Source organism: Geotrypetes seraphini, chromosome 7 (genome assembly GCF_902459505.1).
Source record: "Geotrypetes seraphini chromosome 7, aGeoSer1.1, whole genome shotgun sequence".
In the NCBI taxonomy this organism is placed as follows: domain Eukaryota; kingdom Metazoa; phylum Chordata; class Amphibia; order Gymnophiona; family Dermophiidae; genus Geotrypetes; species Geotrypetes seraphini.
The window spans coordinates 185722929-185743079 of record NC_047090.1 but is presented as its reverse complement, the minus strand read 5'-3'; the positions used below and the strand labels follow the sequence as shown (position 1 = coordinate 185743079).

Genomic DNA, 20151 nt, shown 5'->3' with positions numbered 1-20151 from the left:
CAGACTATGGGGGAAGCGAAGGGAAGAAGATGGGTGCCAGACCAATTTGGAAGGGGGGAGAAAGGGAGAGGCACAGTAACAGAGCAAATGGAAGACGCAGTGAGAAGAGAGACAGTAGATGGAAGGAATTGAATTAGAACATGAGGAAAGCAGAAACCAGGCAACAAAGGTAGGAAAATAATTTTATTTCTTTTTTATTTTTTTTTTGCTTCAGGATAAAGAAGTATATTAGTTGTGTTGAAAAAAATTTATAAACATTAGAGCAGGGGTGTCCAATGTCGGTCCTCGAGGGCCGCAATCCAGTCGGGTTTTCAGGATTTCCCCAATGAATATGCATGAGATCTATTTGCATGCACTGCTTTCATTGTATGCTAATAGATCTCATGCATATTCATTGGGGAAATCCTGAAAACCTGACTGGATTGTGGCCCTCAAGGACCGACATTGGACACCCCTGCATTAGAGGCTCTGGTAGAAACCCGTTTACAAAGTATGTATTCTTCCCAATTAATATTTCCAAATTAATAAAGTCTTTTTGCTTATTTGTAAATGGGTTTCTACCAGAGCCTTTAATTCAGTAGCATAATTAAATGAAATAACTATTTCTGAAGTTTATAGGGACGGGCAGGGATGGAGGGGATTGCTCACGGGGACGGGTGTGAGGAATCACGGGGACGGGTGGGATTTCTGTCCCTGCGCAACTCTCTACTGGAGAGCATTGTTTTCATAAAACAGGTGCCTCTGCTTTTCAGAAGGACTGCATGTGTACAAAGGCAAGCCCCACTCTGTCTCTGGCCTGGAAAGGGCTAGGGTTACCAGATGTCCGAGAAAACCCGAACATGTCCTCTTTTTAGAGGACTGTCAGGGCTCCCAGACGGGCTTTTCAAAACCCGGCATTTGTCTAGGTTTTGGAAAGCCCTGACAAACTCCAGCCACATATGGAGGGCCTGTGAGCATGTGCGGATGATGTGACACACATTTGCGCATGCGCCAAGCCCTCCAGACACTTGTTGCAGAAGAGAGGATGCTTGCTGGGGGTGGGGACAGTGGCAGAACCGGGCAGGGCTGGAGACGGAACTGAGCAGGGCTGGGGCAAACAGTGTGGCGTTGGAAGTGGAACAGGGCAGGGTTATGTGTCCAGGGTTCACTGTAGATAAAACACTACTATGAAAGTTCCTCAGACTCAAGGAATCCGCCATGAATCTAATTTAATGAAAGGGGGGTTTGAGTTTTGAAATGTATTGAAGTTCACAGTGGATAATATGGAATATATTTTGGAGGAATAATAGAACTATGTTTGACAAATATTTTTATGAATTTAATTGTTATGAGTTTTTTATGTATTATATTTTTGTATACTTGTATATTTATATGATTCTTTCAAAAAATGTTATAAACTAAAATTAAAACATTAGGGGGAGGGGGAAATAGGGGGAAGGGGAAGGGGGAAGGAATAGGGGGGAGTGTATAGAGGTATGTAATAGGTAATATGAAAATATATTTTGGAGGGATGATAGAAATATGTATGAAATTAATATTGTGAATATAAATGTAATGAACATTTTATTGTATTTTATTATTGCATATTTATTTGATTCCTTCAATAAAATGTTATAAATTAAACAATTTAATATGTGTGTATCCTCAATGTGAAGTCACAAGCTAGAAGAGCCAATTCCCAAAAGGTCTAAAAGCTCTATTGCTTCGAATGTCTTGGAGAAAAAGTGGCTAATATTTGCCATCTATGTCCCACACACCATCATTGGATACCACTGGTGTGTAAAGTTCAATTAGTGTAATGAGAAATCAAAACATATAGTGGATCAAGATTTACAAAGATGAAGTTACAGAGTAATACTTTTAAAACAATAGAAGGAAATATTTTTTCATTCAGAGAATAGTTAAACTCTGGAACGCATTGCCAGAGGATGTGGTAAGAGCGGTTAATGTAGCTAGTTTTAAAAAAGGTTTGGACAAGTTCCTGGAGGAAAAGTCCATAGTCTGATGTTGAGACAGACATGGCAGAAGCCACTGCTTGCCCTGGATCGGTAGCATGGAATGTTGCTACTATTTGGGTTTTGGCCAGATACTAGTGACCCGGATTGGCCACCGTGAAGATGAGATACTGGGCTATTCTTATATTCTTATTTATGTGGCATGTCCCCGGTGGTTCAGCACTTCCTCCAGGAACATGCCACTTTAATTGTTTTTAAATTGGCTTTTAATGGTGTTTTTAATTATTGCGCCATTTATACCAGTTAAAAAAAATTAACTTCTGCATGAAAATTGGTCAGGCCATGTACAGAATCGGAGCCAAAATTTCTGAAGTAGAGGAAGTGAGGAAACACTGACCGTTCAAGGGAGCAGGACAGGGCGCTTCTTCACTGAAGGACACCCATTCAGACTTGTCAGTAGCAATAACATTCAGCGGTGTCGTCAAGCTCACCACGGGCTGCTCATCTTTTCCTGGCTGCGTTTGTGAAGAAAATAGAGCCATGGTGGATAAGACTCAGAGCAAGAATGCGTCCAACACGGGCCACATCTCTTCTATCTGGTTCCTCACAGACCCCCAGCTGTCACAAGACATCCTGTGATCTGTTAGAAAAATAAACAGGTATCATCAGCAAGTCCCTCTCTTGGAAATATAGGGCCCTTTTACTGAACCCCATTAAACGCTACGTGTTCTTAACGCAGAAAAAAAGAATTACTGCAAAATGTGTTAAAGAATTTTGCGGTAATTTTCCTGTTAGCAGGTGTTATTTCACGTATTAGTTATTTTTTGAGGGGCATCGAAACATTTAATTAGCTAGCATGTTTGGATTTCCACACGCTAACTGGTTAATGCAGAGTCGGAGGAGTGTGTGGGGCGGTGTTGGAGCTACAGCTTCAGCACCCTGGGGTTGTGGGTTCAAACCCCGCGCTGCTCCTTGTGACCCTGGGAACAACAAAGGAAAGAAATCCAGCAAAATCTGCAGTGAAGGGAGAGCAATCCAAAAACAAAAGAGAACTGCAGACCAATGAACAAAGATGCAGGCTAAATTTATTTAAAACAAGATCATGAATGCGGTTAATGTGCCAGACTTTAAGAATAAATGGGATACCCATGTGGGATCCCTACGAGGGTCAAGATAAGAAAATTGGGTCATTAGGGCATAGACAGGAGGTGGGTAAGCAGAGTGGGCAGACTTGATGGGCTGTAGCCCTTTTCTGCCGTCATCTTCTATGTTTCTATACCAAGGGACCCGACATGGTCCATGTTTCGATAAACACGCCTTCATCAGGGGTCCCAGGTGGATAAGGTTTCAAATAAAGCCGCAAAACAAACACTTAGCCTGATAGGATTGCAGCAACGAACAGTGAGAGAAATCTCTTGAAACTCAGCCTTAGCCTTAGCCTGATGAAGGCGTGTTTACCGAAACACGGACCATGTCGGGTCCCTTGGTATGGTACAAGGTGGTAACCTTGTGACCCTGGGCCAGTCACTCAGTCCTCCATAGCCCCAGGTAGATTAGAGAGACTGTGGGCCCACCGGGACAGATAGGGAACATGCTTGAATACCTGATTGTAAAAACCGCTTAGATAACCTTGATAGGTGGTATATAGAATCCTAATCAACTTAACACTGGAGTACAAAGGCCCAGATTCTGTAAACAGTGCCTAAATCAGACAGTGCCAGCCATGTGTCAATCACATGTAGGCACCGTTGACATAACATAACTTAGGCGCTGGTAACGTAGGCCAGGATTTTAAAGGTCTAAGCCATTTGGAGAATCACACTCAGCGGTGCCTAGTGAGGCCTAAAGTCAGCTCTGCCCCTAAAAATGCCCACTTTCATTTTAGGTGCCATGCTTTGGGCACAATTACAACGCTTACCCCGGTAGGTGCGCAGCGGCGCCTTCTTTTTTAAAATGTATTTTTAATTGCTTTTAAATGGTGTGTTCAATTACCACACCAATTAAAGCCGATTGAAGCAATCAGCTCTGATGCTCATAGAATTCCTGTGAGCGCCGGAGCTGTTACCTTTGCGGCTGGCGCTAAAAACCACACTACGGTTTGGTAAGTTAGGTGCAATGTAGACGCCCCACTGGCGCCTAACATTTGGCACCGTTTACAGAATATGGCCCAAAGCGTTTCTTAAATAGAAGGCGGTAAATGCCTCTCACCTTGCTATTTTTTTCTGGTAACGCACGTCGACAAAATTAGCTTGTGACCAGGAAAAAAATTGTCCAAAATCATGCCACATTGCATCTGGGCTTAGCACAGGCTAAAACCCCACTTTAGAAAAGCCTAAGCTTAGATTCAAGTGCACGTAAATAAAAGGGCCCCAAAGTCAGTTAGAAACAAGAAAATCAGTTAAATTCTCAAGTTTAGTAGGTCCTTTTAGTAAGCTGCAGTAAAAAGTGGCCTTAGGCTGCTCTTACACGGGTCTTTCTCATGTGCCAAGGCCATTTGTACCGCAGCTTTAAAATGGCTGATTTTCTATTTTTTTTTGTATTAATGGCCATGCACTAAAGCTTTTATGGAGGGCATAACATAGCATTTTGTAACTAAGTTTTTCCAGTTCATTTTCCCTTCCCTGTTCTAAATGTTGGTGCCGCCCCTATGATGACGTCATCATCAGCAGTCCAGGCTGGGTGAGTGTATTTAAGTGAGACGGGAACAAGCCACGGCCATTTTGAATTAACTATTCAGTGGTCGGGTACAGCGGCGTTAAGCTTTAGAAAGGTAAGCTGAAAGGATTGAATGTCTTTGTGCATTTTTTTTTTTAATTAAAGAACCATCTGTAAAAAGTGTTCGCACGGTGTTGTGATAAGTCTAAGATAGTTTAGATATGTGAGTATTAAAATGTTTGTCTTCATTCTATTAGGGATATGGTGCCTTGATAAAAACCCCTTCGGGTGAAACATGTTGGCGGTATAAATCCCTGAAAGCATGACCACAAGTTTTAAGCTAAGTATTTAAACTATTTATACACCAAGGTGGAAAAAAGTATTTATAAATTGAATAGCAAAGTATGGAAGATCTTGTGAGGAATTTGTATGAGTGCTAGGTGGTACTTCTGAGGATCTATAAATGTTGTATTACTCACTATGAAGAGAGTTAGGAGGGGTAAAAGAATATACAGCCTTCCAATCTGAAGCATGCATTAATGCTGGCATTAACCCTTTCAGGACCATAAGGATCGTAGGCCAATTTTTGTGGTTTTGACGACATTTTTATGGTAAAAAGGGCTTGCAGATGCCAAAAAATCGATTTTTTTTGTGAAATATCATTATTTTTATTTTAAAAAATCACACTTCTGGCTTATGGACAGTGTGGCAAGTGAATCTTCTCGTCAATCTGGCAACGACGCTAATGAATGAATGTCGGAACCAGTTTGTTTACATAAAGGCAGTATCCTATGGAATCCGTACATATCAAATTTAGAACTGTAGACTATCCCAATCAAAATTTATAGGATTTTAAAGTTATGGGACAAATATGTCCCTTGGTCCTGAAAGGGTTAAGGGCCAGATTCTGTAATTGGGGCCTAGTTCTTGTCAGTCTTAGGCGTCGTTACAGAATTGCCCTTAGCGGCGCTTAACTTAAAACTTAGACGCCTGTCATGTAGGCCAGGGTTTTAAAGACCTACAGAGCAGAATAAGTCATTTCTATACCGCATAACCGGTAAGTTCGACGCGGTTTACAAAACTAGAGAGAATGGATCAATTTGCGAACAGATGCGTCTTCAGTTGCTTTCAAAAATGATTGTTAGACATTTAGACCCTCTTTTACTAAGGTATGCTAACCAATTAGCACACGCTAAGTGCTAACGCATCCATGTTAGTCTATGGACACGTTGGTGTTTATTGCGCACTAATTTGCTTATGGAATGCTATAAGAAATCTATGACCGATAGATTTCTCGTAGAATCCCATAAACATAGGAGAGAATCACATGCATTGTTTAATTTTCCGTCTGCTCAAGGTTGTAAGAGCAAGAAATCCTTGGAACATACACTCGCATTTCAGGCTGCTTTCTATAACGGGGAATTTTGGCCACTGTTGTGTAGTGCGTGCTCTTACAAGCACTTTAGAGCTCATTTGAAAACTCATCTTTTTTCAAAATATGTAGTGAACTAATTTAAATCATCCTTAGGTTAGGCTAATTTTAATCTTTTGTTCACCGCATTGAACTTACGGTTATGCTGTTTATAAGTACGATGTTATGTTATAGTATAATAATAATAATAATTTATTTTTTTTGTATACCGCTATACCAAAAGTTCAAAGCGGTTCACAACAAACCCTACTTTTCAAAAAATGTATCCAGATATCTTAACCCAACCCTTCCCCCTCCTCCTAGATAAATTCTCCCCCAAAACCTCCACTTAAATAATCTCTTCCTCCCCAAAACACCAACCAAGTATTCAGATCCCTGAAATGTAACGTAATCTTATTTGTACTCTAACTGTAATCTATTTGTTATATCACACAGTAACGTACAGTCAATTTAATATCCAATTTGCAAGTTCTTCCGGAATTAATCCAGCTACCTCTCCTCCCTTGTAACCAAAAAAACAAACAAAAAACAAAACTGTTGTAACTTCACTGGAAATGTCCAGTTAGCTCTTTTGTAATCCGCCTTGAACTGCAAGGTATAGGCGGAATAGAAGTCCCTAATGTAACAAGTAAAAAAACACATACAATCAATATATAGAAAGAGTACATATTAAAATGATCAAAAAATGGAATGCATCAGTTAAAAAGCAAGGAGAAGTTAAACACTACCACAAGTAAGATGTAAACATGTCAAACAGGCGTGTCTTTAGTGATTTTCTAAAATCAGAATAAGAAGTAGCCTCTAATATTGGTTTGCCAAGCCATGTATTCAATTTAGCGGCCTGGAATGAGAGAATTCGGTCAAAAAACTTCTTATATTGACATGATTTTAGAGAAGGGTAATTAAATAGATTTATTCTACGTGTACTCTTATTGGAATAGTTCAAAGAAAACTGAGGAGCAAGATCATCTGGTAGCATCCCAAAAACTGCTTTGTAACAAATGCAGGAAAACTTGAACAGAACTCTGGACTCTACTGGCAACTAGCGCACCTTAGGAAAAGAGGGGGTTAATGAATCACGCCGAGTGGCGCCTAAGTCCTTCTCCGCCCCTACACAAGCCTACTTTGGAGTTAGACACCACTAGGTACCATGAGATAGGGGCCTTCCTTTTGTAGAGCCACACCTAAGAAGATCGGTGCCTATCGCCCAATTAACTTTTTTTTTTTTTTTTTTGCAATTTTGGGCGTGTTAAAGCTCATAATTGAAGTCAATTTACTAATTAACCCCTCCCTTACTAACGCGTAGCATGGGTTTTAGCGCCGGCAGCGGCGGTAACTGCTCTGACGCTCATAGGAATTGTATAGCGTTGGAGCTTAGTAAGGGAGGGGGGTAAGTTATGCGCCTATCTTTAGGCGCTTCTTAAAGAATTTTCCCCTAAGGGTTCACTTGGTATTCCTGCGCTAACCATTAGTAATGTTGATATGCTGTTGAGTGCAGGAACGACCACTCTCAACCCCTCCGTCATGCTCCCTCGACAAAATACACATATTTTTTACTTTGTGGTTAGCACGCATGCTTTGGGCAGTTACCGCATATCCTAAACTATCCCATTTTCAGCTGTGTTAGGCATGCAAAAGCACCTAACACAGCTTAGGAAAAGGAAAAGGAAATGCGACCTCTGAATGACCTCCAACTTAACTCTTGCCATTGGCCTGACACATGAAGCATATTTCTAGGTAAGCTTCCCTTAAGACAGGGGTGTCCAACCTTTTAATAATAATAACTTTATTCTTCTATACCGCCACAATCTTGCGACTTCTAGGCGGTTTACAATCAAGGAAGCTGAACGTTCAGCGAGTTACAATATGCAGATGATCAGAGGAAATACAGAGTGCAGAAATTTTAAGAAAGCAAAAATATAAATATACAGTTTGCTGAGCGAGACTATAGGTTCTACAGTTTGCTAAGAAATTTCTGAGAGGACCCGTTAGGCAAAGGTAACGCATTTCAAAAAATACAGCGAAAAATTACAATATGATAATAACAGTTTATATAAATCGCTGAACCATGAAGTTCTATGCGGACTTATGAGGGGAGAGGGAATGGATAAGAGATCGGGAGGACCTTTTTTGTGGAGAGAGAGAAGAGCGGGTCAGTTGTCTAGGTATTTCAGGAACAGGTATGTTTTTAGGCGCTTCCTGAATTCCTCATAAGTGGTGGGTGAAAGCAATTGATCTAGGTCTTTACCCCATATGGCAGCTTGGTGTGAGAGAAGGTATTCGTGGTGTTTTTTCAGTTTGCAACCTCTAACTGGAGGGGAAACAAAGTTTGAATGTGTGCTTCTCTGGCTTCCCTGGGCCGCATTGGCCGAAAAAAATGTTTCAGGGACTGCACAAACGCGCAAATGTTGCAGCAAGACAGAGGAGGAAGCCGGCAAGACGGTAAACACCCGGGTGCAGCAGAGGAAAACACTGCATCGGCCTTGACCGGGGCCACACAAAATACTTCACAGGGCCGCATGCGGCCCTCAGGCCGCAGGTTGGACACCCCTGCCTTAAGACATGACAAATACAGTGTGTTAAACCAAAGGCATATGCACTAAATTCACAGCTTCCTAAATTCTGAGCACTATTTTGCCAGTGTAGCTGAAAAGAGTGTTATCTTAATTAAGTAAGTGCCAATTTACTGAAATGAAATTCTGTGTTTTGACACTGTTTCAGACCGTATCCACGCCATTCTCTTCTTGGTTGGGCTGAGAACTTTTCAGCATCCCCTCGTATTACTGTATAGCATTCCTGTCACTGGACACTGACTACAGAAAGTCAGCTTCCTGGCAGGTTACAAGGATTATTACTGAAAATCACTGAAAGAATCATCCAAAAATGAGGTCATGCTAGCTTTTAAAATTAATAAGATTATAGGAACACATTTGTATTCACCACAAGAAAGTAGCTTCCAGAGGTAGCGAGAGATAAAGCAACTTGCCCACGGGTTGAGCTCATATCCCAGAACTTGTTGGTCTCAGAGTCCTGGGCTTTGAACCCTCTACACTTCATGTTCCCTTCCTAAAAGAGAACACTTCTCTCCTTCCTCCTCTGTTGAAATGTTATTTCAAAGAGACATTTCAAAGTTGTTGACTCAAAGGGCTTTGCGGCTGAAATGGTTCCTCAGAAAACCTTAAAGTCTCCACTTTCTAAAACAGAAAAATAACCTTCCAATTAAAAGTACCACCTTCTGTAAATTTGAGGCTTGTTTCTGTGTGTGGCCGTCAGCTACCACAGAGTCCCATGTGAAAAGTGACAGAGAGCAAACGCTGAAGAGGCAACACGATGCATGCCGGGCTCCAAACGAGAAGAGAAAAGGACTTTTAAATTAAAAAGTAGCTTCTTCTCTTGAGGGTGTGTATTTGCTCATTACAGCACTTTACGCCTGTGGGAATCGTTGCCACCAACCCCTCTTTCTGTGCGGCTGAGACACATCTGATAGCAAAACTGAGCCAATCTTTCTCTCTTCCTCTTGTACGTGCACTACACATTGATATTATGAGAATCCTGTGAAGAAGGAATTGGGTTATTTTGTTCCTATGTGTCTGTCTTGATATGTTAAGAACTTTGTACTTTTTGAAACTTTAATAAAAATATGAAGGAAAAAAAAGAGAAGTCGGGGCAGCATTCAGCGAGTGGCTCAGCGCTGGGCAGGAGCGAGGAAAGCTTGCTCATGCCCGGTATACCATTGGGCCATGAGAACACGAGGTGGCCATTCAGGGAGGGGCTCAGCGCCGGGCAGGAGCGTGGAAAGCTCACTCCTGCCCGGTACACATCTGGACCACCAGGGATTCAAAAAGGTAGGCGGGAGGGAGGTATAACAAATTAGCAGAGTCGGCCGTGACAGAAGAAGGGAGGGTGGCTTCCAAAACTGAAGGGTCCTTTTATTAAGGCTGCTAACCGATTTAGCCACTAACCGATTCAGTTTTGAAAGCCACCAGGTCATACGGCAAGCCCAGTGGAGGCCTGCAGGATGTCAGTAGAGAGTGGGAACAGGGTATAGGGCAGGGAGGGGGGCTGGATGCAGAGCCTGGCAGGGGACGGAGGAGGGCTGGGTGTAGAACCTGGCAGGGGAGGGATGGGGAGGACAGCGTGGGGAGCCTGGCAGGGAGGGAGAGGGGCTGGGTGGAGATCCTGGCCGGGAGGGAGAGGCAGAGCCTGGCAAGAAGTGAGGGGGGCTGATGACAGAGCCTGGCAGTGGAGGGAAGGGGAGCAGGGCACATGAATATTAAACCCCCCCGCCCCACCCCATTCGAGTCAACTTTTTTGACTCCTTTTTTTGGAGAAAAAGGGTACCTTGTCTTATACTCGGATCGACTTATATTCGAGTATATACGGTAGTATTTTTCAGAATCAAGAGAAGCTGTCTGCTAAAGAATTGGTAGAAGAAGTAGTGTGCATGTGTTGGGAGGAGTGACACATATGGGGAGTAGAAATCAGAGGGAACTGTATGTGCTGGGAAGTGAGAAGCTGGGATGCACGGATGGGGAGAGGGAGCTTGGGGTGATAGCGTCTGAGGATCCGAAGGCAGTGGCTGTAGACAGGAGGATGCTGGGCTGTATAGAGAGAGGCCTAACCAGCAGAAGAACGGAGGTATTGATGCCCCTGTAGAGGTCGTTGGTGAGGCCCCACTTGGAGTATTGTGTTCAATTTTGGAGACCATATCTGATGCAGGATTTAAGAAGGCAACAAAAATGATAGGGGATTTGCACCCAAAAAATGTAGAAAAAGAGACTGGAAGACTTGAATATGTAAACAGGAGAGGAGGGAGAGGGGAGATATGATACAGATGTTTACTTGAAAGGTGTTAATATAGAACGAACCCCTTCTTTTACTAAGGTGCCCATGCTAAATGCTAACGCGTCCATAGACTAACATGCATGGCCTAAATCTTTTTCAGGGAAGGGTAAATGGTAAAACTAGAGGTCATACATTGAGGTTGACTTGGAAGTAACGTTAGGAAATTCTTTTTCAGGGAGAGGATGGTTGGTGCCTGGAATGCCCTCCCGAGAGAGGTGGTGGAGAGGAAAACGGTGGTGGAATTCCAAAAAGCGTGGAATGAACAGAGAAAGAAAGGTATAAATCGAAGAACTGGGCAGACTTGCACGATCTGTCCCGTATATGGCAATTCAGTTTAGGATGTGCTGAGGAGGGCTTCGACAGGAATTCCAGTAATCTGGAACCTGAGGATGGCGCTGGGCAGACTTTTACGGACTGTATCCCACAAACAACGAGATGGTTTGGATTGCCTGGAGTGAGCTTCGATGACTAATTGGAACCTAAGGGCAGTACCGGGCAGACTTTATGATCTATGGCCCAGAAATATCAAACAAAAACCCCCAATTTAATGTAATCATGAATTGATAAAGTATGTAACTTTTGGGCAGACTGGATGGACCATTCAGGTCTTTATCTGCTGTCATTTACTATGTTACTAAAAGAGGACTCAAAAAGATTTGGCAAAGAAAAGAAAACTTAACGTGCCAAGAAGAAGAGAGTCTCAAACTCAGATCCTTTGCAGGGCCTCATTTTGGATTTGTAGGTACGTGGAGGGCCGCAGAAAAAATAGTTAATATCTTATTAAAGAAATGACAACTTTGCATGAGGTAAAACTCGTTATAGCTTATGAAAGCGGTACAACATGCAGAAATTGAAAAACTATCCAAGTATCAACTGCAAGAGACAAGATTTTGGGAACAACTATTTTGAGGCCTTTAGTATTATAAAGAATGATTCTTTATGGAAAACTTGTGCCTTAAGTGTCCGGCGGTCACGTCCGCAACTGCCTTCAGCTCTCACCTCCTCCAGTACCGGACACACGACAAGCTGCACTGCCTCCAATGGTTTCCTTATGTTCTGGAACGTTGCCCGCCTCACTGCTGTAATCTCACGTAAGCGCTTTCCTGCTTCTGCACGCGATTGGACTCTACCTCACAATCGCGTACAGACGCAAGAAAGCGTTGCGTGAGGTTACAGCGACCGCTGGACATGATTGCCGGACACTTAAGGCACAAGTTTTCCATAAAGAATCATTCTTTATAATACCGAGGGCCTCAAATAGTACCTAGCGGGCCGCATGTGGCCCCCGGGCCGTGAGTTTGAGACCACTGGTATACAGGAAGGAATCACCAGACTCTGGTAAGACCTCATGTAGAATATTGTGTACAATTCTGGAGGCTGCACCTTGAAAAAGATATGAAAAGGATGGAGTCGGACCAGAGGAAGACTACTAAAATGGTGGGTGGTCTTCATCACAAGGCGTATGGGGACAGACTTAAAGATCTCAAACTGTATATTTTGGAGGAAAGGCAGGAGAGGGGAGATATGATGCCAATAAAAAGGAAGAAGATTGAGCCACAGTAAGGGGGGGGGGAGAGAGTGGCTGCAATGGAATACCCTTGTTCTCAATCAAGTGTTATGCCACTCTTTCTAAGATGATGCTTGTAACAGAGCTGCCGGATGTTTTCTTGGTTCCCACCCTGGCTGGTAACAACCCTCCTTGTTCAACCACAGCACTATTTCTTTATTCATTTATTCCCACTTTGATATACCGCTTCAACTGCCAAACTGAGCAAAGAAGTTTATAAAGTTAGAATAACCTCAGGAAAGAGACATAGATGAGACATGATAGAAACCTTCAAAATCCTGAATGGCATAGAGAAGATAGACAGGGACAGATTCTTCAGACTGTGGGGAACCACAAGTACAAGGGGGCACTCGGAGAAATTGAAAGGGGACAGGTTTAGAACAAATGCTAGGAAGTTCTTCTTTACTCAGAGGGTGGCGGACACATGGAACGCGCTCCCGGAGGATGTGATAGGGCAGAGCACGCTACGGGGGTTCAAGGAAGGTTTAGATAAATTCCTGAAGGATAAGGGGATTGAGGGGTACATAGAAGTAGAGATAGGTTATAGGAAAAGTCAGGGACCACCTAACAGGTCATGGACCTGATGGGCCACCGCAGATGTGGACTGCTGGGCACGATGGACCTCTGGTCTGACCCAGCGGAGGCAACTTCTTATGTTCTTATGTTCTTACATCCCAAATTAGGTAGGAGACATTTTCCAAACACCTGGGAGCATGACAGACAATATATAGTAACATAGTAAATGATGGAAGATAAAGACCCAAATGGTCCATCCAGTCTGCCCAAACTACACTCTCTATAATTTAAATTTTTCTTTTTCTTAGCTATTTCTGGTCCAGAATCCCAGAGCTCTGCCCAGTACTATGCATAGGTTCCGTCTACTGGAGTCTCCGTCAAAGCTCCCTCCAGCCCATCTAAACCATCCCAGATGTCGAAGGCCTCCCCAGCCCATCCTCAACCGAATGGTCATATATGGTCTACCCAGTAGTGGCCTTAGTTCCTCAATATAGACCCGTTATTTTCTGATTGGACATCCTCTGTGTTCCCATGCTTTTTTTTTTTTTTAAACTGCGTCACTGTTTTCCTCTCCACCCGCTCCCTCAGGAGCGCATTCCAGGCATAAGCCCGCATTCAGGTCAAAAAGCTGGCTTTTAGTATTATTTTAAAGGTTTTACGTGATTGGTCATATCGTAACTGGAGAGACATGGACTTTCACAGCATTGGAGCTGCGGAAAAGAAAGCATTATGATGACTATTCGCCAGCTGCGCCACACAGGATCTCGGTAGGACAATACGATGACCATTCAAAGATAAAAAAAAACATGCACCGGAGACTATAGTTAGAGAGGACAAATAGGATGGAGTAATGTGATGGAATGCTTTAAAAGGCTAATTAAAAAAAACAATATGATACTGGCAGCTTATGATATTTCTGGAGTAATGATCTGTATAATCATGATCAATTAAAAAGCTGCCGCAAAACAAAACCAGAAAATCGGAGTAGATGAACTGGAAGCTCACAGGTTTATTGTCCTATAAAATCAATAGAAGTTGTCAGCCCAGCCTTAACTTGCTGGCCTTACCAGTGTCAGCGAAGGCCTCTGGGAGATCATATCATTCCTATCTGATCTTGGGGGACGTCAGTGCAGATAGCCTCGGAATAAGGTAACAAAAGACCTGAGGTGCGAAGAGGTGTTAAAGTCTGCGCTTAAGATATACAGTGACCCCCAGCTGCATGGTCTAGCACAGAGAGTTAGGGTTAATCAGAAACCATTGCCAGAGTGATACTGGAAATTGCATTCAACTCCAGTCCGTGAGGGACGGTGTCTCCCTCTTTTCTTCTTCACCATTGTTTCACACAGTTTACAAAAGATAGGGTGACCTTAACTTCAATAGATTCTAGTTTTAGAACAGGTGTCAAACATATAAATATGAGATGAATTTCTCTCTCTGGACCACTCGCTTTCTGGAACCCCTCCCCCCTTGACTCTGTAATGCGGGTAAACTGCCCTCTCTCTTTCACACACACAAGCAGTCTCTGAATCCACTCGGTATTTCTAAAGCTTATTTCTATTTCTTTCTGTATATCTGTAACCCAGTATTCTTGATGTATCTTTCTAAAGATTGCCTGTTTCTACATCATATATTTTTATGCAATCACTTCTGGCTGTCCTTGTTATTTGATTTCACTTCCCACGGAATCTTCTACGAGGGTATTGAACCCAGGACCAGGCGGACTTTAAGGCCGCCATATCTACTGTATGTTATTGGAATATTCTGATTTGTGCTTATTAGATGCTTCAAAAGTATTATGTCTCCCTTTTACGATTTATTATATCCAGGGCAGGATTAATCCCTCAGGAGGGCCTAGGCCAGGGGTGGGCAACGAGGGCCGGAATTCAGGCGGGTTTTCAGAATTTCCCCAATGAATATGCATGAGATCTATTTGCATGCACTGCCTCCCATTGTATGCAAATGGAGCTCAATGGGGAAATCCTAAAAACCCAACTGGATTCCGGCCCTCGTTGTCCACCCCTGGCCTAGGCACACAAGCACACTGGGCCCCCATGGCCCCTCCCCTCCCTGCCTCGGCCCCACCTCTGCCTATGCCTCCATTTATTTATTAACTGTTTGCTTATTTACTTCTTTGTTTATTTCACATGATTTCTTTTTTTCTCTTTATTTTAAAATGTAGAACAAATAACAAAGATCATCTTTTTGCCAACAAGCCTACGTAACCTATTTGTTAATCCATCCCTGAATATATCTCTCTTGTTTGAATTTCAGTGCTGTTATAAGTATATTTTTGAAATCACCATCGATACCATTGACCACCACTGCCTCTTCGCCAGACTCTCAAATATTGAAATAAGTGATCGAGCGCTCCAGTGGTTCTCACCGTTCCTGAACCAAAGGGCCCAAAGCATCTTGCTAAGTTCTACTCTATCACAACCGAAACAAATAAAATATGGAATACCGCAGGACACCCTACTGTCCCCTTTGCTTATCAACCTCTATATCAGACCAATGATAGACATCACCTTAAAATACCAAATAAAGGTCCACCTGTTTGCCAACGACATACTACTGTATCTACCACTAGGCTTAAACCAAGACACTCAAATCTCCAAACTACACTACTACCTCTTGGAAATAAAAAGCTGGATGATGCAAAACAAACTACAACCAAACATGGTGAAAACCAAACTCCTCTGGATATAAAGAGATAACCCCAAAATCGCACGCCCGTTAGTCTCCTAGGAATCTACCACCCTTATGGCCAAAGGCAAAAGTACGCAGCCTGGGGGTGATCCTTGATGGTGAGCTTTCGCTCTCTGACCATATATCCCAAGTAGTATCCGCCTCATTCTACGATACTTCTCAGAGCTGGACTTCACTGAACTTTTGTCCTCTCCCATATGGACTATTGCAACATGCTCCTAAATGGGCTCACTACAAAAAACACCCGTTGACTATGAGTACAAAATGCCACCATCCGACTCCTACAGAAACTTCACATATGAGACTCGAGCACCTTGGCGCTGTGCACTGCCCATTGGCTGCTGATCAACAAACGATATATATTCAAAGACCTACAAACTCTTCCATGACATGGTACTGGCCTATATGGCCACCAAACCTCTACCCTATGCCCCGAATCAACCGCTCTGCTCACAAGAAGAAAACCAATTATGCAGGCCCTTGAGGCTTCCCAAAAAAGATCTTACATACACTACCTACCGTACCCACATACGATCGTCAGAAGGTCTACTAAACTTCAGGAAGGCAATGAAATTCCACATCTCCCTTTGACCCTCTATGAGAGTGAACTTACCCAAATTCCCAAACCTTACAAAGAAGAGCCTCAGCCCTCCATTGTCACAAGTCTCAAACGCTGATTTGCTTCGCCCACCGAAACCATGAAGTGTCGCACTTTATATTACTCATCATTTAATGCTCTACCCTACCAAATCACCTCCTGTGGTATAATATATAGACTCCATTGTGCAAGATCCCACCGGACTATCTACTTTGGCCAATTGCCACATTTTGTCATACTGTCACCTTTTCTTACTCATTCTATGATACAATACATTGTATTTTTCGCACTATATTTGCCACACTAGCACTTAGACCTGGAACTTTGTAAGTCTAAGTGCTTTGAAAATACACTTCCCCTTCTGTATTTGCGGTTTTCGTATCTACGGTTTCGATTATTCATGATTTTATGTCAAAAAAATAATTTTCATTTTTCAGGCTATTTTAAGCCCTGTGAGCCCCCCCCACCCTTAAGCCTTACCTGGTGGTCTAGCGGGTTTTTGGGCAGCAGCGATCTTCTCATGCTCCTGCCCCGTGCAGATCGCTCACAGGACATGGTTCAAGAGACAACAGGAGCTCAAGGCAGCCATTTTCTGTGAGCGATCTGCACGGGGCAGGAGCGTGGGAAGATCGCTCCTGCCCGAAAACTCACTAAGGCTTAACGGGGGGCTTGCAGGGCTTAAAATAGCTGGGGGGGGGGGGAAGCGGTGGTTAGGGGCAAAACCGGCCCAAATATTATTTGCGGTTTTTTAATATTTGTGGGCCGGCTCTGCCCCTAACCACCGTGGTACAGAGAGAGAAGTGTATGCCTCCAAATCTACTATGCTACAAATGCTCATGCTATGCCCACTACACAGTATTTGCCATCCCATGTCTTCCGTGCTAAGTTCTATCATGTTACATATCATACTGTCATGTCATACTAGGTTAGCCATGTCAACCATGCTATGTTTGTATATATAATACTATGTTTACCATATTTGCCAAACTATGCTTGCTGTGCTGTGTTTTGTCATACACAATGCTCGTCATGTCTCACCTTCTTTGTCAAGTCATGAGCATTTTACCATGCGTGTTAACTATGTGTGGCGCAATGGTTAACGCTTCAGTCTCCACGCTGCTCCTTATGATCCTAGGCAAAGTCACTTAATTCCCCCATTGCCCCAGGTACATCAGATAGATTGTGGGTCCACTAGGACAGACAAGGAAAAATGCTTGAGTATCTGCATAAATTCATGTAAACCATTCTGTGCTTTCCTGAGAGAATAGTCTAGAAAATTGAATAAATAAATAGTGTGAAAAGTTTCAGCCTCTGATAACCAGAGCTGGTATTGTGACATCATAATGCCTCATTCCACCAATAAGAGCCAACCTCATCAGTGATGTCACAATGGCTCATTCCACCAATAAGAGCCAACCTCATCAGTGATGTCACAATGGCTCATTCCACCAATAAGAGCCAACCTCATCAGTGATGTCACAATGGCTCATTCCACCAATAAGAGCCAACCTCATCAGTGATGTCACAATGGCTTGATTCTCCTTTACTGGGCTCACTTCTGATATTGTATTGGTGGAGAGTGTGGTGCAGTGGTTAGAGCTAGAGCCTCAGCACTCTGAGGTTGTGGGTTCAAACCCATGCTGTTCCTTGAGGCCCTGGACAAGTCACTTAATCCCCCCATTGCCCCAGGTGCATTAGATAGATTGTGAGCCCACTGGGACAGATAGGGGAAGATGCTTGCGTATCTGAATAAATTAATGTTTTGCCATCTGTCAGACAATGTCCTGCCATGCCATGTTTGCCATCACCTCATATAAATACGTATGTAGGGGTTTAACGCGCATTAAACCGCCTGCATTGAGCAGGCGTTAGTTGTTTAGCCGGCCGCAGGGGTTAGTGCATGATGAAATGTCCGACGCGCTAACTGACCCCGCTAGCGCGGCTTGATAAAAGGACCCCTTGGCCTTTTTACTATTGTTATGGTTTTTTTGCAATTTTCAAAATACATTCTTTTACAGAATACATAGGAAAAAAAACTGATACCAAAATAGTTACCATTAATACTTAACTTTCCAAAAAGCCCACGTTTAGGGAGACTTTCATATAATAAGAAAACATAAAAGGAAAAAAATGGAATATTTTGGTCATACCATGTAAGTAATTAAACTAGAAAAGGTGAAATTCCTTCTATCATAACTGGCTTCCTTTCTAACTCCAGACAGTCAGATCACTATTTTTTATTTTTTTTTTAAGATTCATGTGCTAACAAAAATTGTTCTAGCTGCAAGGGATCCCAGAACACAAATTCCTTTTCTTGATATTTTAAAAAATGTTGCTTCCATCGCCAAGACTCGATGTTTTAATGGTAGGAAAGCTTTTCGTGTAAACGGCGTTGGTGTAGCAACATCTGGAAAAACGAAAACATTGTCCCCACAGAATTTCTTGTTTTTATTTTGAAAATATACTTTAAGAATCATCAATTTAGCTTTTTACTATTGTTATGCTGTTAACAAAATTGTAAGTTTTATGTTGAATTATACCAGCTGCGCACTGCCCTGGGTGAATCTCTTCATAATGCTGGTTATTAAAGACCAAATCAATAAATAAACATAAGAATTGTCGCTGCTGGGTCAGACCAGTGGTCCATCGTGCCCAGCAGTCCGCTCACGTGGCAGCCCTTAGGTCAAAGACCAGTGCCCTAACTGACACTAGCCTTACCTACATATGTTCTGGTCTAGCAGGAACTTGTCTAACTTTGTCTTGAATCCCTGGAGGGTGTTTTCCCCTATAACAGCCTCCGGAAGAGCGTTCCAGTTTTCCACCACTCTCTGGGTGAAGAAGAACTTCCTTACGTTTGTACGGAATTTGTCCCCTTTCAACTTTAGAGAGTGCCCTCTCGTTCTCCCTACCTTGGAGAGGGTGAACAATCTGTCTTTATCTGCCCCTGAAGGGTGTTTTCCCCTATAACAGCCTCCGGAAGAGCGTTCCAGTTTTCCACCACTCTCTGGGTGAAGAAGAACTTCCTTACGTTTGTACGGAATCTATCCCCTTTTAACTTTAGAGAGTGCCCTCTCGTTCTCCCTACCTTGGAGAGGGTGAACAACCTGTCTTTATCTACTAAGTCTATTCCCTTCAGTACCTTGAATGTTTTGATCTTGTCCCCTCTCAGAATCCTCTTTTCAAGGGAGAAGAGGCCCAGTTTCTCTAATCTCTCACTCCTCCAGCCCCTTAACCATTTTAATCACTCTTCTCTGGACCCTTTTGAGTAGTACCGCGTCCTTCTTCATGTATGATGACCAGTGTTGGACGCAGTATTCCAAGTGGGGGTGCACAGCGGTATGATAACCTTTTCAGATCTGTTTGTGATCCCCTTCTTGATCATTCCTAGCATTCTGTTTACCCTTTTCGCTGCCCTGCGCATTGCACGGACGGCTTCAGTTTACAGATCATTGCAGTAATCTAGGGGTAGGCAACCTTGATTTTCGAGAGCCACAGTCCAGATGGGTTTTAGAAGATTTCTACAATGAATATGCATGAGATTGATTTGCACGTTCTGCTTCCTTCATATGCACATTGTGGAAATCTTGACAGCTCAGCTGGATTGTGGCCTTTCCAACTGCGATTGCCCACCCCTGAAATAATCCATTTCCTATTGCAGAGCCTTTGCCAGCGTTCCACACAAGCGTCTAATAAATATCTGTGTTCTCAGTATGGGTCCCACAGTGAGACGACAGAGGGTAGTGGTTAATGGAGATCGCTCTGAGGAAAGGGAAGTTACCAGAGGTGTGCCTCAAGGTTCGGTTCTTGGGCCTGTTCTTGTTAACATTTTTGCAAGTGATATTGCTGAAGGGTTGTCGGGTAAGATTTGCTTCTTTGC

At 43.0% G+C, this 20151-nt stretch overlaps 1 protein-coding gene across 7 annotated transcripts in view; it reads right to left on the bottom strand.

Moving 5' to 3' along the window:
- Positions 1–20151, bottom strand: part of STON2 (stonin 2) — a 157794-nt gene that overhangs the window by 88782 nt on the left and 48861 nt on the right. For all 7 annotated transcript variants that reach the window (XM_033950926.1, XM_033950927.1, XM_033950929.1 and 4 more), the window contains exon 2: positions 2353–2595. In XM_033950926.1, coding sequence (XP_033806817.1) covers positions 2353–2497 — 145 coding nt within the window. In that variant the 5' untranslated portion in view covers positions 2498–2595. The remainder of the gene's footprint in view (positions 1–2352; positions 2596–20151) is intronic.